The sequence below is a fragment of the Passer montanus genome, unplaced genomic scaffold (assembly GCF_014805655.1).
Source record: "Passer montanus isolate IOZ18808 unplaced genomic scaffold, ASM1480565v1 scaffold9, whole genome shotgun sequence".
In the NCBI taxonomy this organism is placed as follows: Eukaryota; Metazoa; Chordata; class Aves; order Passeriformes; family Passeridae; genus Passer; species Passer montanus.
Genome location: NW_024374367.1, coordinates 191,326 through 216,411, shown reverse-complemented (window position 1 = coordinate 216,411; position 25,086 = coordinate 191,326). Strand labels below are relative to the sequence as shown.

Below are 25,086 nucleotides of genomic sequence, written 5' to 3'. Positions count from 1 at the left end.
TCCCCTCAGGGAGAAAGAAGCCTTCAGTTGGCACTGCCGCAGCCGCGTTGGGGAACGGGAGCCGCACACGGGGAACGGGGCACAGGGATCGGGTAGTGGGGAATGGGGAACTGAGATCGGGGCCCGGGGACGGCCTCAGCGCCCTCCCGAGCCGGGGCCGCCCCGCCCCGTCCCGCCCGGAGCCTCGGCCGCTTCCCGCGGGCCGCCCCCTGCCTGCGCACCCCGGGGCGCGGCCGCTCTCCCGCCGCTGTGTCGGGGCGTGCTCGGCCTCTGCCTCCTCCTCGTCCTCCTGCTGCCGGCGGCCGGTGAGCGCGGGAAGGTGCGGGAGCGGGGAGCGGCGGGGCTCCGGTGCTCGGGGGGGTTGGGGGGCTCCGCGTCGCTTTCGGAGGCGGTGATCACATCCCCCGGCGAGGCCCGGCCGAAGCCCCCCGCGTTAGGAGCCCCAGGCTGCGAGCTCAGCGCCCTCAGCTCTGCCGCCCGTGCCGGGGCGGGGACTGAGGAGCGCGTGGTTTTGGGGACACGTGGAACCGTGGATTTGGGAGCTGAGGAACTGTGGGTTTGGGGACACGTGGAACCGTGGTTTTGGGAGCTGAGGCACCGTGGTTTTGGGGACACGTGGAACCGTGGTTTTGGGAGCTGAGGAACTGTGGTGTTGGGGGCTGTAGAACCCTGGTTTTAGGGACATTTTGGAGCCGTGGCTTTGGGAGTTGAGGAACCGTGGGTTTGGGGACACGTGGAGCCGTGGTTTTGGGGGCTATAGAACCCTGGTTTTAGGGACACATTGGAGCCGTGGTGTTGGGGCCTGTGGAATCGTGGTTTTAGGGACATGTTGGAGCCGTGGTTTTGGGGGCTGAGGAACCCTGGTTTTAGGGACACGTTGGAGCCGTGGTTTTGGGGGCTGTAGAACCCTGGTTTTAGGGACACCTTGGAGCCGTGGTTTTGGGGGCTGTAGAACCCTGGTTTTAGGGACACGTTGGAGCCGTGGTTTTGGGGGCACGCGGCGGCGGCGGGAGGTGCCCACAGTTGTTTTGGCGCGGAATTTGGGAAAGTCCCGCTGAGGGGAAAATCCTGCTGAGGGAAAAGTCCTGCTGAAGTTTGGTGAGTTTGTGTTGAGCCGTGGTGTCGGCCAGCAGGGACGTGATGATAGGGGCTGCTGGTAACTAAGGTAAGGTAATGATGTACTAAAGTGACTGCGGGTTATTCTTGAAGCATCTAATCAAAAAACTTCACCTTTTCACCCCGACTCAGTAAATTCTACCGTTTTACTGGAAGACAATAGAAACACTGAGGTGTTCAGTGATGATATCACTTAAACAGCGTACTTACGTAAGCTTGTTTGATGATTGAGTTCATACATCAAATGCTATTATTGATAATTGGGGTTTTTTTACAAGCCCTATCTGTTGCTAATTTGTTATTGTGCTTAGAGGATGTACCATGTGGTCTTCCCCAACTTCGTCGTTAGAAAAAGTGGATGTGATCACAGAACTTAGCTGGTGAGGTCTCAGAGAAGGAGAAGCACTCTTTATATTTTATATTAGTGGTATCACTTGGTCAGGGAGATCCAGTTCTGCACAAACCTGTGCAGAAAAGTTGCTTGTGATATGCACAAAGACATTTGACTTGGTCAGAGTAATCCAGGATCACAGTTTGTTCTGTTGGGGGGCTGAGCTGAAATGAGTGTGGCTGACATGGTCAGAGTTTTATCTGTAAGTACTTCAAGGTATGAGCACTAGAAAAAGGAGTCTTTAAGCTGACTGACTACAAAGGTGCTATAGCTGTAACAGTATGTAAGTTGCTCTTGAATAAATAGGGGTGGAAGTTAGTACTTATTGCAGTGACTGGGGACTGGGTGGGAAGAGTTTGGCAGCTCTGCTCTTGAGATGGAACTTGGTCAGTCTTTAAAGGTTTTGTGTGGTACTGATGGTGTGAAATCATCATGCTGATGCCCTGCAGGATAGGAGGAACCCCTCAGTAACTGGATTGTGTTGGGTTGGGTGTAGCTGTTCTCAGGTGATTCAAATAATTAAACCATCTGGCTGGGGGGAAAGAAGTGCCATCAGTTGATGGGCTGGAGAATTCAGTCACTTGAGAAAGGGTCTCATGGATGCCACAGCTGATGGAGGAAGAGAGGAACAAAGCAGAGGCACCAAATTCTTCTTTCGTGTGCTGGGGCCCTTGTTGGCTCAGCTCAGCCACCTGAGAACTGGCGTAGGCCTTTGGTTTTCCTTGTTATTTTATTGTGCTGCAGTAGTACAATCGTAAGATGAAGGGAGGAATTTTGTTGGTTGCCTTCCTGTGTAATTTCACAAAGTATTTCTGTATTGGTTTAGCTACCTGTCATTTCCTTGTTAGGGATAGAGGAGGAAGGGAGGAGTCAGGTGGTATTAGGTGTCTGCAGAAGAAAAATTTGATTGACCATGTGTAAGCACATGTAGAGCTGTAAAAAGTACTGTGCTATGGGTACAGAAGTTCCTCTTTGTTTCTATTTAATGAACCTCCATATTTAAGCCCTTAAAAGATTTTTGTTTTTCTTTTTATTGTTGTCTCTGATGCCTAAATATTTTTAGCTTTTATATATTTTTCATGTATTTGTAACGTTGTAGGCTGTTAATACAAAATTCTCACTTCTAGTACTTTTCCTGTCCTCCTTCATAGTTTACCAAACCCTTACTAATACATTCTTGAAATTCTGTTTAGTCTTGCCTTTAGTCTAGCAAGGACACTTCGTTTTGCAGCTTGTATTGTAGACACAGTAAAGTGTAGGCTAAAAAAGATTGGGGAGGGCTCCAATGGGGCAGAAGCCAGGGGGAAATGACCTAACCAACTGCTCTTCTTACTGGACAATACTTGATAGGTATTCTAATCAACCTTAGAAAAAATGTAAAAATACTGTATTGTGTGTGCATATCACTGTATTGTGCACCATTAAGGCTGTCAATTAAAGACTTGCATTCATATTATCATTTTAACACTGTTTGGAAAAGTTTTGTGATTTATTCCAGGCAACAGTATTCAGGTATTTCTTGATGCCAGAGTGTGAAGACTGAATTTTCAGATGTTAAAGTTGTCTTTTCCTCTTTTTTTTTTTTTCTTTTTCTTTCTCTGAACAACTACACCTGAAGGAATTTGAGCTTTTTTGGATGGAGTGTGGTTTAGGAGCAAGATACCAGGGTATGTCTTGTTCATGTGATAGGAAGGAGAATGATGAATAGAAACGAGCTGACTGCAGGATTTGTCACTGAAAAATGAAGTGATACCCTTCTTGGGAAATGATTTTGCTTAACCTTTGAGAAGGTTTTTTTTGGTGGCAGTTAAAAGCTTTTAATATGCTATTCTTATGGTGCAGTTACTCAGGCTTGGGAGGGCAAGGACAGAGAAAACAGCCAGTATCTTAAGGATGTGTCAGCCCAATGCAGTTCTGGCAAGTGTGGGATGTTCCCTAAGGGAGCCATCCTGGTCCCTGAACATCCCCACTGATTACCACTAGGGCTGCACCAGGTGATGCTTGCAGTGGGAATGCTGCTGGACTGATTTTAGTTCTAAGAATCTGTTGTATGACATCTCTGTTTTCTGCAGTGGATTATCAGGATTAGGATTTTCTGTGAAGTAAACAAAGCAACAGGTACAAACAACCAAGTCGCAGGGAAATCCAGACCTACAGTGAATGCAGTGGTGTTGCATCTTTTCCATCAAGGCAAATCTCTAGGAAAATTTAACATTTTATTCTAACTGATTTTAGGGCCTTTTGGTATTTTTAAACTTTTTGGCAACTCATGTTGCTCTTTTGAATCTTTACAGTAATTTGGTAGCTACTATCAGATATAGTGAAGAAAGTAATACCAGCATCTCATATTTTCATGCAGTTTAGTGCTTATGTCTGTGTGAACATTTGGCTAGAGGTGCTTAATGAAGATGAGCTACTCTCTGTGTAAGAAGGAAATACTTGGTTTGTAAGACCTTTTGTTGGTTGCCTTCCTGTGTAATTTCACAAAGTATTTCGGTATACCGAAAGTACCAAGTGCTTTCAGCATTTTTAAATGTTAACTTAGGTGATCTTATCAGGATGAGAAAAAGACTTTGTATGATTATTCCTTTACTTACTAACTATTGGTGTGTAACTCTTCTCAGTTCTGGGTGAGGATTGTCAGGAATATACTGGTTATTTTGGTGAGGTACAACTTGCACAATCCTGTCCTGATTTCTGCTGTGGATCTTGTCTGGATTGATACTGCTGCTTTAATGTATTCCTAAAATTTGATGAACAAAAATTCCAGTGCAATCAGCTTAATGAAAGTTATGAGGCAAACTGAGTGTGTACAACACATTACAATTCTGTCATCAAATGACAAAACCACACTGTTTAATGGTTAAATCTTCCTAAAAGACCTTTCTCTTCTAGAGCTCTATCAGGGATCAACATTAATGCTTGTTACTTGTAGAAAGGGAACAATGAGCTGGATAAATTAATGCATGAACTGATTTGTGTCGTCTTAATAATTTTTCAATACTTACACTCTGTGTAATTTTTCTGAAGGTCTCCTGATGCTGAAGACCCTCTGGAAACTGTAAAGAAGATCGCCGAGAAAATGAGGAAACTTGCATCCACCAACTGGTTGGGATATGCTTTTTTTTACCTTTGTGGGAGGGCTTCAAGGCCTGGTACAATATGCATTGATGCTTGTTAAAATGGTTGTCACTGTCAGTATTGCTATGTCATGTGGAACGTGCTTGTTACTGAAAGCTTAACTTCACATTTTAGCATGCTCAAGGACACCAGATAGGTACCACTGGTACCTGCTCCAGATGGAGAATGTTACCAAGGGAAAGGCATCCCAAAGGAGCAGAGAAGACACACTCTAAAACCACCTATTGTGGAGTTATTACTGTAGTCACAGAGTGGAGAATGTGGAAAAAAAAATTGCCAGGCTTGCTGTGGAGAATGAATGAGGCTGGTTGAGTGCAAACTTGAGCCGAGCCACTGGCTTATCTTGCACCTGGCTCAGGCAGGGCTTAACCACTGGAGGATGTCTGGGGTGAAGCACTGGCCTGAGCTCGATGTTGTCTCTGTGAAGCACAGAAGAGCAGCCACATCCCTGCAGGGAAAGTGAGCATCACTCCCCTTCACCCAGGCATAAGAGGACTTGTTCAAAGTGCAGATCTGCTCCTTGGAGGCCACGATGATGTGCAGTGGTAGTGTGGAGCAAAGACTGTCAGAGATCCTTAGCCAGGTGGAGGAGGGAGTGACACTGAAATGTCACACTTCTGTTCTGCCTTTGGTTCAGTTTGACTGAAGGTAACAGAAACCCTAATAAAATTGGTGTTTGTTTTTTTCTGTGTGGAGGATGAGAATATGGCCCCACTTGGTGGACAAATTGCTGTGCTTGCTCCTCTCCTCCCCAAAGCAGGGATGCCTGTCAGAGCATACCTGGGTGAAACTAAGCTTGGTTAATGGTGAAGGTGAGCTTAGTAAAAAGCTGTATTTGTTGATTTTTGTTGTTAATCACTGACTAACTTTATTTACTTAGGGCTAATGCAGTAAGTGCATTTATCCACAGCTGCTCTGTATCTATGGTCTATTTGTTTTTGGATTTTGCAAAACTGCCTTGGAACAGTGCTGTCAGGCTATTGTCAAGTCCATACTTCTAGCACCACAGGCAACCAAAAGAATCTCTCCTTTTAGTGTACATTACCTTGCTTAAGCACTTGAAACTTGGTTAGGTAACTTTAATAAGTAATAAATTCCATTTTTTTGAGTTTAATTCTCTTGTTACAGGATCTCTGACTCGGACATTTTTCAGGATCCTGATTTAGACTTTTCTGGCCCCAGGTAAGCCATGCAAGCTTTTAAAATGGGATTTGTATAGAGGTTCTTCATTGTGTAATCAGGACATGGCAGTGCTGGGTTAACAGTTGAACTCTGTGATCTTAAAGATCTTTTCCAGCCAAAAGAATTCCATGATTCTGTGCTGCTAGAATACAAAAATAGAAATACTAATTTGTGTGTTAAGAGTTTGGAACACTCAAAATCTGTGTGTGTTGGAAGAAGGAAAGACATGAGGAAGAAGCTGTGTGTTGCTATGTAGACCTGAATGGTCTCTCTGTATAATAATCTGCATCCTCCCTGCTGAACAGGAGTTTGAAGCATTAGCACAGAGTCACAGAACAGTTGGGGTTGGAAGGGACCTCTGGGGATCCAGCCCAACCCTCCTGCCAAGGCAGGGTCACCTGGAGCAGCTGACACAGGTGTGACTTGAATGTCTCCAGAGGGGAGACCCCACTCACTCTGTGGGGAGCCTCTTCCAGTGCTCTGCCATTCTTAACATAAAGAAGTTCTTCCTCACGATGAGGTGGAACATCCTCTGTTTCAGTTTATGGCCATTTCTCTGTGCTTTGTGCTCTTAGAAAATCCATAGTGGCTCTGGAAGAAAATCTGCTTTTGTTTGAAGTAGGTCCTTGGTGTTCTAGCATCTTTTGCAGTTAGTTTCTGTCAATTTTCTCCATCTCTTTCAGTCTTGGAAAGAATTCCTTTAAGCCTATATTGGTGATGACAGGAGTCCTGCTGTAAAAATGTGTCAGTTTTTCACAGTGCAGAAGATGATGAAGAGAGGACAGGGATTAATCACAGAATGTTACAGGGTTGGAATGCACATTAAGGGTGATCTATTCCCAGCCTCTCTCTGCTCTGGCCAGGGACACAGGTCCCACTTACTGGAGGCCCATCCAGCCTGGCCTTGAACACTGCCAGGACTGGGACATCCACAGCTTCCATTGGAAACCTGTTCTAGTGCATCACCACCCTCATAGTAAAACCTTTCTTCCTAAAAGCCAACCTAAATTTACTCTCTTTCAGTTTGTACCCATTTACTCCCTGTCCTGTCACTCCAGTTCCGGCTCCCTGTAGCTCCTTCGGACACTGGGAAGTGCTGGGGGCTGTCCACACAGGCTTCTCTTCTCCAGGTTGAGCAGCCCCAGCTCTCCCAGCCTGTCTCCTTAGGGGAGCTGCTGCAGCCCTCTTATCAACATCGTGCACATCTTGCCAACAACCCTGGGCTCTCTCCAGCCCTTCCCTGTCCTTCCTGTGCTGGGGACGCCCGAGCTGTATGTGGCTGAGGGATGTCTGTGCTGGGTTCGGGCGCTCGGCAGCGCCGGGGCTCCCCTTTAAGGGGCGGTGCGGGCGCCGTGACGTGCGCGGGGCCGGGCGGCGGGCGAGCGGCGGCGGCGAGCATGGGGTAAGCGGGGCTTCGGGAGGGGATCCGACAGCCCCGGGGGGACCCCGACAGCTGCGGGGGGAACCCGCCCGGCCTTCCCGGGCCCTCCGGCGGAGCGGGTTCAGTGCCGGCTGCGAGCGGGGCCGTGCGAGCCGCATCACCCGGGAGCGGCGGGCGGGGGGCGCGGCCGGGCTGAGCTCTGTAAGTCCCGGCACATCCTCACCTGCCGGCGAGGAAGGAGCCGCGCTAAAGGCCAGAGGCACTGCCATGGTGGTGTGGAAGGGGTGCTTGGATGTCTTTGAGCCGTGGTCTCTTTGGCGGTGTCTCTTCAAGGAGGAGGATTTAATGTAACCAGTGTTTTGGAGGAGGGATGCCCCTTCTCAGCTAGGCTGATCTTCTGTCTTCAGATGTGTGGTTCCAGTACAGCAGGCATGAGCCTTATCTTGAAGTCAGGGCTTGCTCTTTGTAAATGACAGAAAAAAGCATTTAGGAAGGAGCAGTTAAATTGTTTTAATTATCTTTGTTTTCAGCTATGGAATGTTTAAAAAGAGAACTGTGGATGTCTCAGTTTGAGAAGATCTTTTCTTTTCTTCTCTTTTCCCTTTCAATTACATTGCAGCTTTGAAAAATTAGTGTTGTGCAAAGGCCTAGACTTGGCATCAAACTTACCTTCTTGTTAGGCATTTTATTAGAAAGGTGGTAATTACTCACAGGAATACTGTCCATGAAAAGCCACCTGGATGGGACTCTGGAGAAAAACCACATCTCAGAACTTTCCAAAATGACTTACGACTGAGCTGTCCCATTTAGGGTGTTTCAATACTGGGAATTGCAGTGAGTGGCACTGTCTGTGACTGCAGCCAGTGGGACACCAAGTAGGTTTTTGTTTAGTTACAGACAGTGCCTGGAGTTTTGTGTTGTGTGTGTTGAGGTTTCTATGTGTTTTTAACCAAGTAGTAAGCTGAATTCCTTCTGGAAGAGTTGTCCTGCTTCCTTGCCTGCAAGGTATACTCCACCCTCTCTCTCTGTGCCAATTTCTTTTAAAAGGCAGGTTTTGCCTTGTTTCTTGATGACTGTGTTAGGTTAATTCTTCACTGTGTAGAGAGAAGGGCTGATGTCAGAATATTTCTTTGTATCTCCAACAAGATGAGCATTCTCTTTGAACATTTTGTAACATGACAGGAAGCAAAAAGGGCAACTTCCTTTAGTGCCCTGTTCTTTCTTAGGAGTTGCACATATTACCTTTGACACTGCATTTGAGAAGGAGGTGATGATTTCCTGGCATTATGGGTCAGAAAGTGTTTACTTCCCCATTTTTGCATCAGGCTGATTTCTAGATAGAGTTACCACCCTGGCACACTGCTCACAAATTCTGTCTTTTTAAGAGAAGTTCCCCATTCTGAGGGCGAGTTACAGACTACCTGTGGACTTGCCACTGGACTCTGTGGTCTGGGTGTTTCTTCTCCCTGCTTGGAAATCCTGCTACAATTACACCATAATTCTAAGGCCAGGGTTAGGGAAGGGCTACTGGGGAATGGAATGTTTGTTCTTTGTTGTCTTGCCTGGCTGAGCAATTTCTAGTTTGCTTATACTTTTGCTCTTTTGCTGCGTTTATTCCAAGGTTTTCTGCAGGTTTTCTGCAGAAGTGCAAGCAAAGCACCAGTTTTCAGCAGGTTTCTTTTTAGTATCATCCTTTGATATTAATGTGTTTCAGTATTTATATTGAGTATCAGGTGCTGTTGAGGCAGCTGTGCACTTTGGGCAATCCTTTTAAGTGTATTTCACATTGCAAGTGGTCCATACTCTATAATCTTTGGACATTTTAAAGACAGTAAATTGCACTCAATTGGAGTGTGTTAATAATGCACTTCTAAGTACTTGAAGGTATTTTGCTTCCTAGAATGCTGCATTTGGAAGCAAATGTAAGCATTCTAGGAAAGGTATAAAAGTCAGGGTTAACTCAGATTCAGGCGTTTTATGTTGTTGATCAGTCCTTAAAGATCTTTTAGATCAGGGTGGAGCTTTTATGTCAGGGTGTAGACGTGGGTTTCATACTGCTGAACTTGATAAATTTGTCACCATTTTTCCTTGACCATAAGTGATTTCTCCAATTTCTGCTGCTAGTGAATGTGTTGTGGCACAGTTTACTACTGGAAGGTGTTTCAGGATTTCTCCCCTCCCCAGTTTGATTGAATTACTGAGTTTTCCCCTGCTTTACTCTGGTTTCAAAGATGGATTGTGAGTAGTGAGGTTAATTTAGTTGGTTTCCCCTTTTCATTTGCTGTACATAGTATTCTTATTTTAAGAAACTGTGCAAAAAGCAGAGCACTGATTCACCAGGACAGAACTTGTTATTATTTTCATTGGTAATGTGATTACTTAGCCTTGGTATGCCAATTTTCCAATAGTGACCCTTACTGGAAAAGGAAATTAGATGACTCATATCCACAATTCAACTAATTGTGAAGTATTTGAGTGTTTAAGGAGGTGGAGCAATTCAGGACATCTGTATCAAGAGTTACAGAAGAAAATAATGTAGTTGGGCAGCTGATACTGGGCTCTCTAATTGGAAACAAAGCTTCACATTATCTGTGTACACAGTTAATTTGGCTGTTTCTGAATTAATTTTTGCCTGCACGTTACAGCAGATTGTGTAACAGGTACAGTAATGCCCGAGGCAAGGCTGCTCCTCCTTATGAGAAGGGGCAGGCAGAATGTCCATCTTCCTGGGAAGCTTTGGCCAGCAGAAGACAGACCAGCCTTTTTGGATGGGGATGTGCTCATTTGGGGTTTGAGCCATGTGTTGTCTTGTGGCTTCCTTGTCCTTTTGTGATACAGAGAAAATCCATGCCTGGTTGAAATGTGGCATCTACAATAGGCTGCTACAGGCTAACCTGGCAAAACCAGCATATTTTTAACAGTGAAAGATATGATTATCCTGATTTTCTTTGTCTGGTTTAGATATTTTCAAGCCCATGTTTTCTCCACAGACAAGATCAAAAATTATATTGAACTATGCCCTGTTTCTTCTCCCCTGCTATTACTATCAGGGACTCCAGTTTACACTTTCTGGTATATTTGGATACTCCAGGATCTGTAATAGGTTGCCAGTGATAAGAAAGTAAATAATGAAGGTAATTACAGAATCACAGAATTGCTAGGGTTGGAAGGAACCTCTGGAGATCATCTAGTCCAACCCCCCTCCAAGGCAGTGTCACCTGGAGCATGTTACACAGGAATGTGTCCAGGTGGGTGTGGAATGTTTCTGGAGGGAAGACTTCATGAAAATTGGAAAAAAAGCTTGTAGAAATGTAAGCAGTCTCTGTTTAATGAGCAGAGGATTTCTTTTCCAGTGCTGGTCCTTGATATTTTCTGTAATAAATGAGTTAAACTGCATGCAGCCTGTTCTGTGAGGCTTGTGTTCAAGCACAAGCTAATCTCACCAAGGAATGTAAGCTCCTTGCCTGGAAACAACTGAGACTTGGATTTGAAGCTACTTAAAGAAATGTTTTATGCTTTTTACTACCCTGAAGAGTAAACATCAGCTTGCACAATTAGCAGTGGTAACTTACATTTCATTTGGTTTTGTGCTCGCTGTGTTCTTGGTGAAGAAGCTGCTTGAAGGTGGCAGAGAGTTCACTTGTGTCTCTGCTGCTGTAGGCACTGAGGTTTCGTTTCCTCAGAAACCAGGCAGGAAGGAGAGGTTGAAAAATGCTGCCTGGGTGCAAGAGGCAGATGTGCATGGCTGGGTTAGTGTGCCCTGCTGACCACAGAGGGCTGTGTGACAGCAACAACCAACCTGAGCACACAACGACACAGCAAGATTGATCACTTGGATTTTGTTCAGCAGTTAATTTTCCTGTGGCTGTGTGCTTTATTGAACATAGCTACCTGCCAGGGTAGAGTGTTCCCTCTGGCTGTGGGTTTTCCTGTGCCTCTGTGCAACTCTGAAAACAGTAAATTTTTAACATACCAGCTGACTCTGGAGAGAGCTTGTGGAAGAGGTTGCAGGTAGGGTAGTCCTCAGAGAAGGATCCTATAGCCCAAGAAACAGAGAATCCTTTAAAAACATGTTTAAAAGGTCATGATGGTTATTTATTAGGATCTGTAAAAATTGGAACATTTTGAGCACTAATTCTGCTTTTTCATATACTGCCATAAAAAAGCCATGGCCTGAGCTGTAGCTGGATATATTTGCCACAGATTGTGTTTGTAGATGTATTATGGGAGGAGGAGAAAACCCTCAAATTGCCCAGCCTTTTAAAACTGCAGCTGTAGTGTCTTCTGTGAAATGAACAAATTGGTTTAATTTCAGGAAATGTTCAGTTGTGTGGAGATTGACCTTTTGTCAAAATCTTTGTATTCAAAACACTTCATACCATTCATTTTTGATGTGATACACGTCTGTTTTATTAGCATGATCTCTGGCTCTCTATTCCACTGAGGGGTAAACTTAAAAACCTCCTTCTTTCTTTTTTTTTTTTAGGGTGTGAAAGGCACTAGTCATCAAAGTCACTTTTTGTGACTCTTTTGGTGAAGATCTTGTTAATAATCAGTGCTATTTAAAAGAAGTGGTGGTTGGCCAGATGTGACCACTGCTGCAGTGGTGTGTTCTTGTTTGTACAGTGTTGGATTTTCCTTGATGATCCTTGTGCTGGGTGACTAATATTCCAGAAGAGAAGGAGAGAAGGGGAATGTGGGGGAGGATGTCTGTTCATAGTAGTATGAATAATTAATTAATGTAATTCAAACTTTGCTTCTGCCCAAACACAGTATTTGGAAATTTTATATATGTGATGATACATGAGTCATGTGGGTGAAGAAAAAGGTGTGTTTCCTATAAAAGCTGGGTTATGAGGCAGGCAAAGCAGGTGGGTGTAACCTAGTCCAAACTTCCTTTTACTGCAGTTCCAGTGTGTTTTGCAAGTCATACACCAGGTTTCAATTTGCCAGGAAAAAAGAAACAACTTTAACCCTTTTGCCAAGTTAGTTTCTAATCTGTTGTTTAAATGTGCTTCTAGAATTAGTATGGTGTTGGCAGTAGCAAATTGATAATATTGCAGGTTTTGTGGGGAAATTTTTTGTGTAGCACTTAGTTGTTTTTTTGTTTTGTTTGGGTTTTTTTTTCAGTTAAACTTGTTCTGTTAATTCAGTTAACCATGTAGGAAAAATCCTTGCCATTGCCAGATTTGAATTTGGGTGTGGGGGTAACATCCTGTGTCCTTGAAGTGGGTGGTAGGAAGGGAACTGACTCATGTTGTTTGCCTTAAATATCTGTAATTCTACATTCTCTTTTTGCCACTAAAGGGATGTTTAAAATTTATTTACCACCTGCAGAAGCAAATGCCTTTAATTGTGTTTAAGGACAGTTTGTATGCTGAGGGTCCAGTGCACTGAAAATTATCTGGGGGCCAGCATGAAGCTTCAGTGTTAATTCTTGCACTGCTGATGAGACTTCAGTCCCTCTGAATGCAGCCTTGACTTTTCCCCTTGTCATGTGCATATTTTAATGTATTAGTTGCTTACACCAGTTAACTCTGTTTTCTACGAAGTGTACAATAATAGATTTCCTGGCAAACTTCATTGGAAAATTGTATTTTTAGTATGTATAGACATATTTAGTACAAGTGCACTCTTTAAGGACCAAGAAGAGATGCTTGTATACATATTCCATAATAACCTGTTGGATCAGGGTGTCAGATGTCTGAATAAGACCACAAACTCCAGGAAGTTCCCTCCCTGCCACTTTCTCATAAAGGCTGCTTAAGAACACGTTGTGCTAAACATGTTATTTTAAAAAAAATGGAGAATTAAAAAAGTAATGTAAATATAATATTAAAAAATAGTAGTTAGCTTTATTTCCAGTGGGTCTTTGTGTACAAAATTGAAGTTTATTATTTTGGGCTTAAAGTAATCCACATCAGGTTCCTATTTGCACAGACAGGTAAAGGCTCCATTCAGCACATATTTAGCCAACTTCTTCCCCTAAGACTCTTGCCTTCTCTTTTTCTGTAGCACTCTGGCAGTTGCAGTTTCTTCCTTCCTGTGGCATTATTGTTGTTTTAGCTTGTTTCTCACGCCAGAGCTGGGTCCCTGGGCTGTGCTCAGCTGTGGGCTCTGGGGGATGCAGCTCAGCCCTGTTTATACTGCAGGTAAACAAAGGGGTTGCTTTGCTGGGTTGCAAACTCTCCTTTTGGGAGTACCCAGGAAGAATGATGGAAGGTAGTGCTGAGTTTTAGGGGTTTTCATTCAGTCTGTGTCCCTGCTGGAGCAGTTTGCAGTTAATGATGGCTTGAGCTGGTGTTGCTCTGAGGGGTTAGTCAAAATAAAGGGAAACCCTTTTCACTACATGGGGGCAGAACCCCAGGAAAGACACTCTGAAGTGCTAATTGAGTCAACATTTGTCTGAAACACCAGACACCACAATTCCAATCCACACTTCACTGCATTGCAGAGCTCCTAAAATGACTTTGCAGTTTCTCAAACCTGTCAGTCTGATGAAACAACCAAGATTTTGTAGAATTGAAACCATGCTGCTCAGTCTGAGTCTTAGGCTGCCTGTTGCCTACCACAAGAATCACTTGGAAACTTCCTGATCATGTCGGGATCCTCTTCTGGGGGAGGTGGCCAAGGCTGCACCAGCAATTACTGTGGTGGCACCTGGACCAGGGTGTATATTCTTTCTCATTGTCTGCCTGTGCTGAAGCTCCTGGCTGTGCTAAATGAGGCTGATCCCTCTTGCAAGTGTTAAAATCAGGCTCATGTTTTCCTGTGAGTTTGCTTTCTGAGTAATAGTAAATTGTTTTCGTTTAATCTTTAGGAAAGTGTTTTGAATTTTTATGCTAAAACATTAAACTGAGGAAGTGTATTGCTGGTAAAGTTGTAGAACCTAATCCCTGTGAAAGGCTCTTGGGAATTCATATTGCTCTTAAAAAAAAAAAAAAGGCATTATTTTCCTGCTAAACTTCACAGGCAGTATGTGGCACTGTATGGCTGTGACTAAAATGTAGTTAAGCATCTCCCTCTGGACTTGTTTGGACATGCCTTACACCTGAGTCAGGGCAGAAGTGGATATTTACCATTCCATCACATTTCTGGGAACTGGATCCTTTTCTGGAGCAGTAAGGAATGACATGCATATACTCAATTTTTTTATTTTACTTTAGGAATGGCCTAAATTATCTTTTGAAGTCTTTCCAGACCACCCCGTGTTACAGTCAAAACTCACTATTTGTAAATGTTTGTTTTTAAAAGCAGCAGTGCTTTTGCAGAGAGCCTTGCCAATGTGTTTCTCAAAGCATGGAAGAAATCTTGGAATAGATTAAACCTTGCACAATAAAAAGGCTGCTTAAACTATTTTTTCATAATTAGGTGGTCTCATTGTTAATTTGGATATTTTTTCTGTTTTAAGACAAAATTTTTAGTGTGCCCATCTCACATGAAGACATAGATACGTAAAAACTTCTTTTGTATCAGCTTACAAAATGTCACTGACTTAAGTGATTCAAACTATGAAGAGGAATTAAAAATACATTGCTGGAATCAAAGCTTTGATATTTGAAAATGCTTTAAATAAACTCTACATTTTTTTTTTCATTTGACTGTTCAAGATCACGGTCTCCAACATGAACAGCTGCCTTGAGAATTAACTTCTACAAAGTGTTACTTAGATCCTGGTCTTGGTTCTCACATTTTAATATGTCTCATTTAGTCCTGAATGGGGTAGAATAGGCAAGTAACTCCCTTTATGTGAACTGATAGACACTTTGAATAATTACACAGCTTTAAGGGTGAGTCTGAGAGACATTCTCATTACACATACACTTCAGTGCCTCCCAAAGGTGAGGGGATAGGGTAGAAGTGGAGGTAGGGCAAGGCAGGAGAGAGGTGGTGGCAGAAAAGGGCAGGATGTTATCTCCATTTTTACTAAATGGAATAAATCTCTCCATATTTTCTTTTCTATATATTTTATGAAAAATTGCGGTTTGTCATCGCTGCAGTAAAACTGCTGTTAACTTTGATTTTATTTTTTATGAAATCATTGGCAAAAGTTTGTTTTTCTGTGAAGAGGAAGAAGCAGGAAATGTCAGTGAATGAGCTCAAGCTGTTTATAACAGTGCTTTATTTAGACTATGGTATATATAATGTGGGAGTCTGGAAACTGAATGGAGACTGACGCCAGCAGAGCACTGAGCTGCTGCTGTGGCCACCCCGATTTCTCCACTCTGACGTTTGTTTGCAGAATGCAGGGGTCAGGTGTGCTTTTGGTTTTGGTTGGCTTTTGTTTTCTCATGGTTAACCATTCAGGGGAAGAATCTGTAAGCAACAATCCCTCACATTTGTTCTTTTTCATTTATGTACAATGCTAACAGTAATTAAATTATCATTTAATGTGAATGTGGGTTTTTTTCCAAATATTTTAGAGCACTTTAGGCAGATTCATCAGGTGAAAGCAATCAAATGAGGCAATTTTTGTCTAAGAAAGGGAGTTAGCACACTGCAAGAGAGTCTTTATACCTACTGGAATATCTTGTCTCCTGAAGGTTAGAAGGTTCACTGAGTAATATATGTTGAGCACCATTCTGACTTCACTTGACCATCATCTGTTAGTGGCAGCCCTCCTGCACCTTTTTCAGTAGTGGGATATCACTTAAATGCTCAAGAAGTGCTGAGACCAGTATTCCTTGGGCAGTAAAAAAGACATTATTACAGTGAGGTAGTGACTGACCATGCAGAAATTCCAAAAGAGTATTGCTAGTTTTGGCTGTCAATAAAAATGCTTAGGAAAAAAATTCTTTTTGAAGAACTCCAGTGTTGAAAGAAAGTGTTGATGACATGAATGACAAGTTCACAGCACTTAGTGTTTTTTCTGTAAATGTCTCCCTACTTTGTGCTGTTCTAAGGCATTAGCCTGCATGAGCCCAAGCACTGGCAGGAAAATTATCTGCTGTGAAGGAGGTGATAAAAATGCCTTCCAGTAATCAGTTGTTGCACTCCTTAAAGAGCTGTGAGAAGAGCTGATGTGGATTACTTTAAGCCCAAAATAATAAACTTCAATTTTATTCACAAAGACCTACTGGAAATAAAGCTAACTACTATTTTTTAATATTATATTTACATTACTTGCAGGGCTGTCAAATAACTTTGGTCTGCAGCAATCAGACAGTGTTTCAGTGGGTAGGAGTGGGTCACAGTGTTGTTTGCACACACAAACACAGAACTCCAATGTGTACACCTGACACACCTGCACCTCAAACATGTGTCTCCATTTAACTCTTCTGAAGATGGGTGCAGAATGTCCTTGTGTCATGGTTGTGTCATTTTGCCAAGGACACGAGAGATCCAAGTGCACAGGGTGTCTCTAACAACTTGGTGAAGATGAGGACATTGTGTGTTGGATTTTTAGCTTTGCTTTTGTTGTGTTCCTTATTAGAGGCAGCAAATAGGAGATATCTGCTTCATTGAGCAGAAAACTTTATTAAAAACAAACAAATGGAGCCCATGGTCAGTGTTTTTATCTGTAGATGGCCCTCAGCTTGGATGCAGATGGCCTTGTGCTGTTTTCTCTCCTTGTATCAGAAACTAATTTAGTTGTGAAAGATAAGGGGGCTGTACCAGTTTCCTGCTGTGCTCGGTAATTTACGATGAGTAAATATTTCTTCACTTTATCTCAATTTTTCTGGTATCTTTGATTCTGCCAAGCCTTTGCTAAAGTTCTGAGAAGTTCATTGTACAAGTGAAGAATTTTAGTTGTCTTTATCAGCCCTAATCTCTTTCCTTGACACAAGAATTTCTTTCCTTAGCATAGTTCACCACAAAAAAGGTGTTTTTCCTTCACGGGAGAAGAAACCCAAGGAAGAACCTGGAAAATTTCTTTGTTTTTGCTGCTGTTGCTAGAGAATAGCTGTGTATAATGGAAGAAATGTCAGCTTCCCTAGTAAGAGAGCTCTTTCAGGGTTGGTCCAGAAGTGGAAACAAGAGAAAAGAAAAAGCTCTTGGCTGCTCCACAAGTATCAGAAATTGCAGCTGACATTTCTTGTCCTGCAGTTTCTGGAGGTGTCTGTGGTTTGTCACAGGAGTTCTTGCTGTTCCTTGAGAACATTGGAATAAGGATCATAATTCAGTGTATGAATCCATTGAGTGCAGTTCTCTCTCTTTTCTTCTCTTGAAATCACATTTGTATTTTGCTTTTTACACCAGGCTTGAAAGAAATGGGATTTTTTGGATGGTGATGAGCTGACTGTAAACTTTCTGTGCTGAGGTGAAGATAATGCTCATGAGGATGAGAGGGCACTTAAAAGCTGGGTGTTTAGGTCAGCATCTCAGAAATGTTCTGTGCAAATAAATGGGGCAAAACATGCGTGTGTTCCTCAACACATTATTTTCACCTTTACATCCTGTGGTTATGTTGCAGTAATCCATTTATTTTCCTGGCAGTGTTTCTGACATGGTTCCTGTGACTTCAGGAGGCTGCAGCAGTTCCTGCTTCCTGTATCCCATTCAGTACTTCGTGGTTGTATCCATAGTGTACATAACACTGTATTTAGTGCTTCACAAAATGAGTGCTTAAGTCAGATACAGTTTGAATTTCACAAAATCATTGAGTTCCTGCTTCCTGTATCCCATTCAGTACTTCGTGGTTGTATCCATAGTGCTGTATTTAGTGCTTAAGTCAGATACAGTTTCAATTTCACAAAATCATTATTTTGAAAGAGATTTGACTTAAGCTTTTTCTTCTAGCTTTTGCAGAAACAGAATAAAATTAATGCAACTTTTCTTAAGGGGAAAGAATGCATTTTAAATTGAGCCTTTTTTATTTGTCACTGCTCAGCTTACTAAGGGTTAAGTTGCTCTAGAAGACACTGAGGTGAGGTCTTTGAAATTTGGGCTAGGGTAAAGCATCTTGCTGTTCTTTTTGTCAGTGATTTAACCTTCCAGGGTCACTGATACTCAAATGCAGTTTTCACATTTGGTGGTTGTTTGGTAGCCAAGTGAAAATTGCTGGATGCTATGGTGATGTTTTTTTTGGTTAAAGCTGTTAACAGGAAACTGAGCAGGGGAAAAAACCCAAAGAACTGTGTCGCCAAAATCTACCAACAAATTGTTTTTTTTTTGGTTAAAGCTGTTAACAGGAAACTGAGCAGGGGAAAAAAACCCAAAGAACTCTGTAGCCAAAATCTACCAACAAACAAAAACAGGATGGATGTGAAAATGGCCTCTCTAGTCTTTACTTTTGGGCTAATTGTTCTTTAAAACTGACTTCCTGCAATTGTTCCCAAAACTGATGCATGGTGTGTTTTCTAAGAAATAAGAATGCTGGAGACTTTGGCTTCCATGGAAGATGGGCTTTATTGATTTCAGACAGTAGGAAACAGATCATTTCATTTAGCACTTTAAAGGGAATTGTCACTGTTTTTGCTGTGATATCTTTTCTCCCCTGTGGTAAATAGAACTTGTAAAGCTTTGAGAAGTAACTGGTTTTGTCTGCCTCCATCATTTGGTGCTCATCACAGAAGTCAAAGCTGTTGTAATGTCTGGTCTTCCCATAACACATTTGGGAGTTTTAGGCAGTGTTTCTGTATCCCATAATGTAGCCTGGCATACTTACTGTTGCAAAAAAGTCAGGATTTCAGTTCTTCCTGTAACATTGGTTCTAAAATACCTGTTTACAGGGGCCAAGGAACCTGTTCAGGGCTGAGATTGTCTTGAGTTTGGGACTGGGAGGTCTTAGGGAATGTGGGAAGAACTTGCTGTCACCCTGAAAGGTGGGGTGCTTCATTGTGGGCTTGCTCTGAGCCTGTGTGTTCACACTACAACAACAACAGTCACAGTCAGACTGAAATGAGAGGGTCCAAAGACCCCTTGTAAGGGGTGGTTCAGCTTCCCCTGCCTTAGCAGACCTGACCTCCTGCAGCACTGCCTTGCACAGTTGTTTCTTAGTCCAATAAGTAATGAGAGATTGGAGGTGGAGCAATGTGTTTGCTGCAGGTTTGGTTAAGGAGCGACTCTTACCAGTTGTGGTGGTCTCTGTCTTGCAGTTTTGGAACCCTCATTGCCATTGGAGTTACTGTTTTTGCAGTGATTGTCGTTACTATTATTCTGTGCCTCACCTGTTCCTGTTGCTGTCTGTACAAAGCATGTCGAAGACCACGCCGTAAGTAGCTCTTGATTTATTTTCTTTTTCACATCTTTGAAGAGGATTTTTTTTTATCCCTCCTGCAAAATTGTATTCCTGTAAGAGGTGAAAATACTCTGCTCAGAAGTTGCAGTACCTAAATATTAAAAACAAACATTTATGCAGCTTCAGAATGTGAAGTTGGAGAGAGATGTTTTGGAGTATTTTCTGAGCATTTAGGAGTTCTCTTCCATCCCACCATGTGGGGAGTCTGGGAATTGGTGGGGGTTTTCTTTTCGGACCAGCAGCACTAACCATGTTCCTTTTCCTCGCTGTAGCTGTGGTGACCACTGCCACCACGACGGTGGTTCACTCTGCCTATCCCCAGCAGCCAGCAATGCCACCCAGCTACCCAGCAGCTCCATACCAAGGCTACCAGCCCGTGGCTGTGCAGCCCCAGCCGGGGATGCCAGTGGCTCCCTACCCTGCCCAGTACCCTCCCCCGTACCCCACGCAGCCAGCAGGACCCCCAGCTTACCATGAGACCGTGGCAGGTAAGGCAGCACCAAGTGCTTCTTCATCTCCTGAGCAGCTAAGAGACACCTGCTCTGGAGAAAATCTTATGTTATTTACATTTATTGTTGTCTGTTGGCTGTGTTAATACAAGTGGAAACAAGTTTTGTAAAACTCAGGTTGTGCTGGATGCTGTTACTCACCCTGGTGGAAATTTCCCTCTCACTGTTTCTGTGTCAAGCACTGCCAGAGGAGGTGTGAGCTGGAGCTGTGTGGCAAAGTTTGGCAATGTGTGGGACTGTCAGCAGATCCAGTAGAACGTTTTACTAATTCAGCTGACATTTAATATTAAAATCAAAGTCAATTAACATACATACATACATATATACATATACATGAGTTGGATGATTCCACATTCCCTTTTTAATCTAATATCTGCGAGGTCTAAGAACATGTAGTGACAGGACAAGGGGGAATCGATTCAAACTAAAGGACAGCAAGTTTAGGTTTAGGGAATAGATTCAAACTAAAGGACAGCAAGTTTAGGTTTAGGGAATAGATTCAAACTAAAGGACAGCAAGTTTAGGTTTAGGGAATAGATTCAAACTAAAGGACAGCAAATATATAATAATAATATATCTATATATAATATATATATATTTATAGGTAATAATATATAATTATATATATTTATAAGTATCTATCTGTCTATATACATACATATATAAAATCTAGTTATTAGATTAGTTATTAGGAAAAAATTGTGAGTTTAGGTTTAGGGAATAGATTCAAACTAAAGGACAGCAAGATTCAAACTAAAGGACAGCAAGTTTAGGTTTAGGGAATAGATTCAAACTAAAGGACAGCAAGATTCAGACTAAAGGACAGCAAATATATATAATAATAATAATATATATAATATATATATTTATAGGTAATAATATATAATTATATATATTTATAAGTATCTATCTGTCTATATACATACATATATAAAATCTAGTTATTAGATTAGTTATTAGGAAAAAATTGTGTACTGTGGGGTTTGTGAGGCCCTGGCACAAATTGGCCAGAGAAGCTATGGACACATCTCTAAAAGTGTTCAAGGCCAGTTTGGATGGAGTCCTGAACAGCCTGGTCTCATGGAAAGTGTCCCTGCCCATGACAAAGGGGTTGGAAGAAGTCTGTTAACAACTTGCAGTTAGAATTATCAGAATCTTTTTTCTTCAGCTTTCCTTCTTTCACAGCATTGTTTTCCTGCAGCCTTATTGTTGAAATGACTAATTTCCACTTCTGCTGGTAATAGCTGTTCTCTGAACAATTGGCTCCAGACTGCTCAGAGGGGCCAAAACTAGGCTGTTACCTGTAGGATCTTCAAGTTCTCGTACAAACCTCACTTGTCATCCTTTTAAGTAACAAAGTGTAGTCCTGACTAGTAGATAATGCCCTTAGAAAGTACTTCCAGGACAACTTGGGGTATAAGATGGCTTTTCATGGTGTGAAAGATTTATAAACAGTTAGAAATTGTACATTAATAATGTGCAAACCAGCCCCACATGTGAAAACACTGACTTGGCAGGACTGTTGACTCTATTTTTCTGTTATAAATGTCAAAGAAGCTGTGGGTTTTACAGGATTATGCCAAAGTGTTTTGGTTTCATCTTTTTCATATGAGGGAGCCAAGAAATTAGTCATTTCACTTCTCCTGCCTCTGGTTTCTCAGGCTGTTGCTGGTTTGTTAATTTTAAAACATTGTTTTGGGGTTTTTTTGTTGTTGTTTTTTTTTTTTCCTGGGAACATACCAAAGCACTTTCCATGTTGGCAGCTGAAAATGCCTCACAGTGAGAGTTCTTTCCTTCATTTCTCCTGCCTGTTAAGCAAGGAGCAGGCTGTTAATGAGGTCACGTGCCAGGGGAGAATACCTGCTCTGCCACACAGGAGCCAACCCCACTCACTTTACAAGATCAGCAGAAGATAACCACACTTGCACTTTCCAGGGATCTGATCAGGTGCTACTTGAACAAACTTGTGCTGTTTAACAGAGCTGAAAATGGAGGTGCCCCTTGAGAGCAGCTTTTCTCAGAGCAGTAGAAAATGAGAATTATTCCAAGGGATGCACATCTGGTATATAAGTCAAACTCTTTTATGTGCTCAGTAGTGGTGGGGTATTTTTTCTCTTTTATTTTACTTCCTTAATTAATTTTTTGACACTTCACAGGAAAGCATTTTCCCTGAAGGAATCCTAATATGATTTCTCTAGACTTTTTTTTTTTTCCTCAGCACACTGTCATGTATATCCTCTTGTATGTGCACCCCTTACTTCCACTGGCTCTTTTTTTGAGCTAGATCTGTTCCTTTTTTTTTAGACTAGATTCTCCCCTAAAGGCGGCTCATCTACACTCAGAATCAAAAAAGCCCCAAAGCCAACAAGAACAAAAGTTTTTGTGCTCTTGCTTCTGAAATGCAGATGTTTTATGACAAGTTGTTTTCAAGTCCAATTAAGATACTGGCTAAGTTGAACCTCTTAACTGTGTGCTCAAAACAGAAATTGCTGTTTTATGTGTGGAGTTCAGAATGTACATTTTACAAATCTTTTTTTTCTTTTGTTTTGCTTTTGCAGCTGGTGCTGGAGCCCCTTACCCCACCCAGCCCCCTTACAACCCTGCTTACATGGATCCTCAGAAGCCCACCTATTGAAAAGCTTCTACTGTGCTTCTGCATACAAAACTTTTAAAAATATAATTTGTTCTGTTTACACCATTCACCTGTACTATATTTTTCTGGAAGACAACAATCTTTTGTTAAAGTAGAGTGAAAATCAGTTCATTATCTTCTTCTTTTTAATGCTCCAAGGAAGGAGTATTTTTCTTGCAGAAGTTAATTTATACCTCAAGCAAATACAAAAAGAGATTTTGCTCTAGATACAATGAGAGTAATGAGAAGAAAGAGTATTTCAGAAATACAGAACCACAATACCATTTGCTGTGCAATAATTTTGAGAGGAATGGTCTAATATGAGCATCGTCAGATACCCAAAGCTGTAGCAATCTTTTGCACAGTATTCAAATGTAAAATCTTAACCTCTAAGAAACTACCTGATACATGTTATGTAAGTTCTGCCTGTTTTGAAGCTACTATTGTTAGGTAAGCTACCATTTAATACATTTCATTTATCATTCAAAAGGGAATTTTCCTTTTTTTGCAACACCTTTACCTTTGATAAGAGGTAGTAAACCATGTTTAATTGCCTTTGAACTAGTTCTAAATAGCATGAGTTGGTTATTTCCTTGTTTTCTGTCCCAATTTTAAGGTTTATAAACTGTGCCTCCATTGGGTGTTATAGCTAAAAATCAACAGACTCTCTGCCACTTAAAGGACCAAATAGATCAAATGCTGAAACCCTGAAAATTCTCCATAAAAATTGTTGGATGAGTATTTCTTGTTCTGGTAGTATTGGATAAGCTTACTTCAGTCATGTGTTGTTGATGAGTTTAGAATTAAAATCAGCCCCTTAATCACACGTTAACAGAGGTACCTTGGCAGCATTCAGTCCTGCCTCATCCCAGAGAAGGAATTCCTTTACAGGAGGGATGGGATGTCACTAGAAGATTGGGGTTTTCAAATGGTCAGGTTTTTTCCACTGTCTCTAGTGGGACCTGTAGGTGGCAGGAACCTAAGAATTACAGACCTTTATAAATCCTGCATTGGAGTAGCAGTGTGCTGGGTGAGGGGCCACAGTGAGCATTAGCCTCCCTTTTGTTTTAGTATTCCCATAAAGCTGAGCAGAGAATGAGAAGTTGGGGAAAGGAAGGATTTGGTCACAGGCAGGCAATGTATTTTTAAGAAGGTAATGCTTTGAGTCATGAAACATCCTGAGACATCCTCGTGACTGTTAACACTACTTAGGTTTTAGGCTTTATCAGTCTTTCATTGCTCAAACAAATAAGGTGGGGGTTTTTTCACTGTCCTCAACAATTCTGTCTTTTCCAATGTTGAAATGCAATTTGTTGTTAATCCTCACAGAACTATGTAGTTATTTGCATGTATCACTGTGACATAATCACTGAAATAATTTTAACATATCTTTTACACTGATTTTACTTTTTTAGAAAGGCCATTGAGCCATTTGTCCTGTCATTCTACATTTGGGTGTATTATTGTTTGGTGGCATTGTTTTACCTCACAGAGTGGGTGGAAGTTGCTGTTGTCAAAGGCAGCCTTGTTCCCCTTTCTGATTTTTTGAGTCTATTTCTGGATTATTCAGATTTTTTTTTAAAGAAAGTTTTCAGGGCATTTCAGAAGAAACTTGTTTAAAGTTTTTACACTGGGGTTCATGACAACCTGTGCCCCTCTGTTACACCTCTCTGCGTGTTGAAGTCAATAGCATTAAATGGTGCCAAGAGGCACTTACAGAGCATTTATCTGTGTATCCTGTGTCTGTGTTCCTCTTTCCTGCTGTGTCAGCTGAGGAATTGGACAAAACTTCATTACACTGTCAGATGTTACATGGACCAACCAAAAAAGGATGGTGTTTCCTGTATGGAGGAGGAAGTATTGCCTTAGAAATCTGGAATGTTTCTGTGGGAGGGCACTGAGCAGAAATAAATCCTGTGTTACAGATCCTACCCGTGGTGCTTATTGATGGAGGAGGAGGACAGAGACTGTCCCAGCACCTTTGTTAGTCTGTGTGCTGCCAGGCCAGGGAGAGCACAGGTATCCAGTGTGGGGCTTCCTCAGGTGGTCACTGTGCCCTGCTCTTCCTGTCCCCCACCTGGTGTGACAAAGGGAGCAGCTCGTGGCAGTCACAGTGTCATGTTTGGCCAACCAAAAAAGGATGGTGTTTCCTGTATGGAGGAGGAAGTATTGCCTTAGAAATCTGGAATGTTTCTGTAGGAGGGCACTGAGCAGAAATAAATCCTGTGTTACAGATCCTACCCGTGGTGCTTATTGATGGAGGAGGAGGACAGAGACTGTCCCAGCACCTTTGTTAGTCTGTGTGCTGCCAGGCCAGGGAGAGCACAGGTATCCAGTGTGGGGCTTCCTCAGGTGGTCACTGTGCCCTGCTCTTCTGTCCCCCAGGTGTGACAAAGGGAGCAGCTCATGTCAGTCACAGTGTCATGTTTGGGTTGTGAGAGGGAAATCTGCAGTTTCATGGCAGGATGGCTCAGTCATCATCCCTGAGGAGATGGGAGGAAAGTAAGGAGGCAGCAGTAAGAGACATTCCCAAATACAAGGTTTTTTGAGGGA

General features: G+C 42.3%; 1 protein-coding gene across 3 annotated transcripts; it reads left to right on the top strand.

Annotated features, from left to right (window-relative positions):
• On the top strand, window positions 1–23,221 carry SHISA5 (shisa family member 5). 3 transcript variants are annotated; one of them, XM_039734244.1, is made up of 6 exons: window positions 1–319; window positions 4,538–4,615; window positions 5,777–5,830; window positions 19,250–19,365; window positions 19,665–19,880; window positions 22,460–23,221. In XM_039734244.1, exons 2-6 carry the CDS (start codon window positions 4,590–4,592, stop codon window positions 22,534–22,536), a joined length of 489 nt encoding a protein of 162 aa, XP_039590178.1. In that variant the 5' UTR covers window positions 1–319; window positions 4,538–4,589; the 3' UTR covers window positions 22,537–23,221. The 3 variants fall into 3 exon arrangements, with proteins under 3 accessions (XP_039590178.1, XP_039590177.1, XP_039590176.1); XM_039734243.1 differs by having other exon boundaries at window positions 97–305; XM_039734242.1 differs by lacking the exons at window positions 1–319; window positions 4,538–4,615; window positions 5,777–5,830 and adding an exon at window positions 7,114–7,232.
• Window positions 23,222–25,086: the final 1,865 nt, after the last annotated feature.

Coding starts and splice junctions, on each gene's coding strand:
- SHISA5 (XM_039734242.1), top strand. CDS start 7,117: ATGTCTGTGCTGGGTTCGGGCGCTCGGCAGCGCCGGGGCTCCCCTTTA. Junction 7,233..19,249: donor GCGGCGGCGGCGAGCATGGG/GTAAGCGGGGCT, acceptor TCTGTCTTGCAG/TTTTGGAACCCTCATTGCCA. Junction 19,366..19,664: donor AGCATGTCGAAGACCACGCC/GTAAGTAGCTCT, acceptor TCCTCGCTGTAG/CTGTGGTGACCACTGCCACC.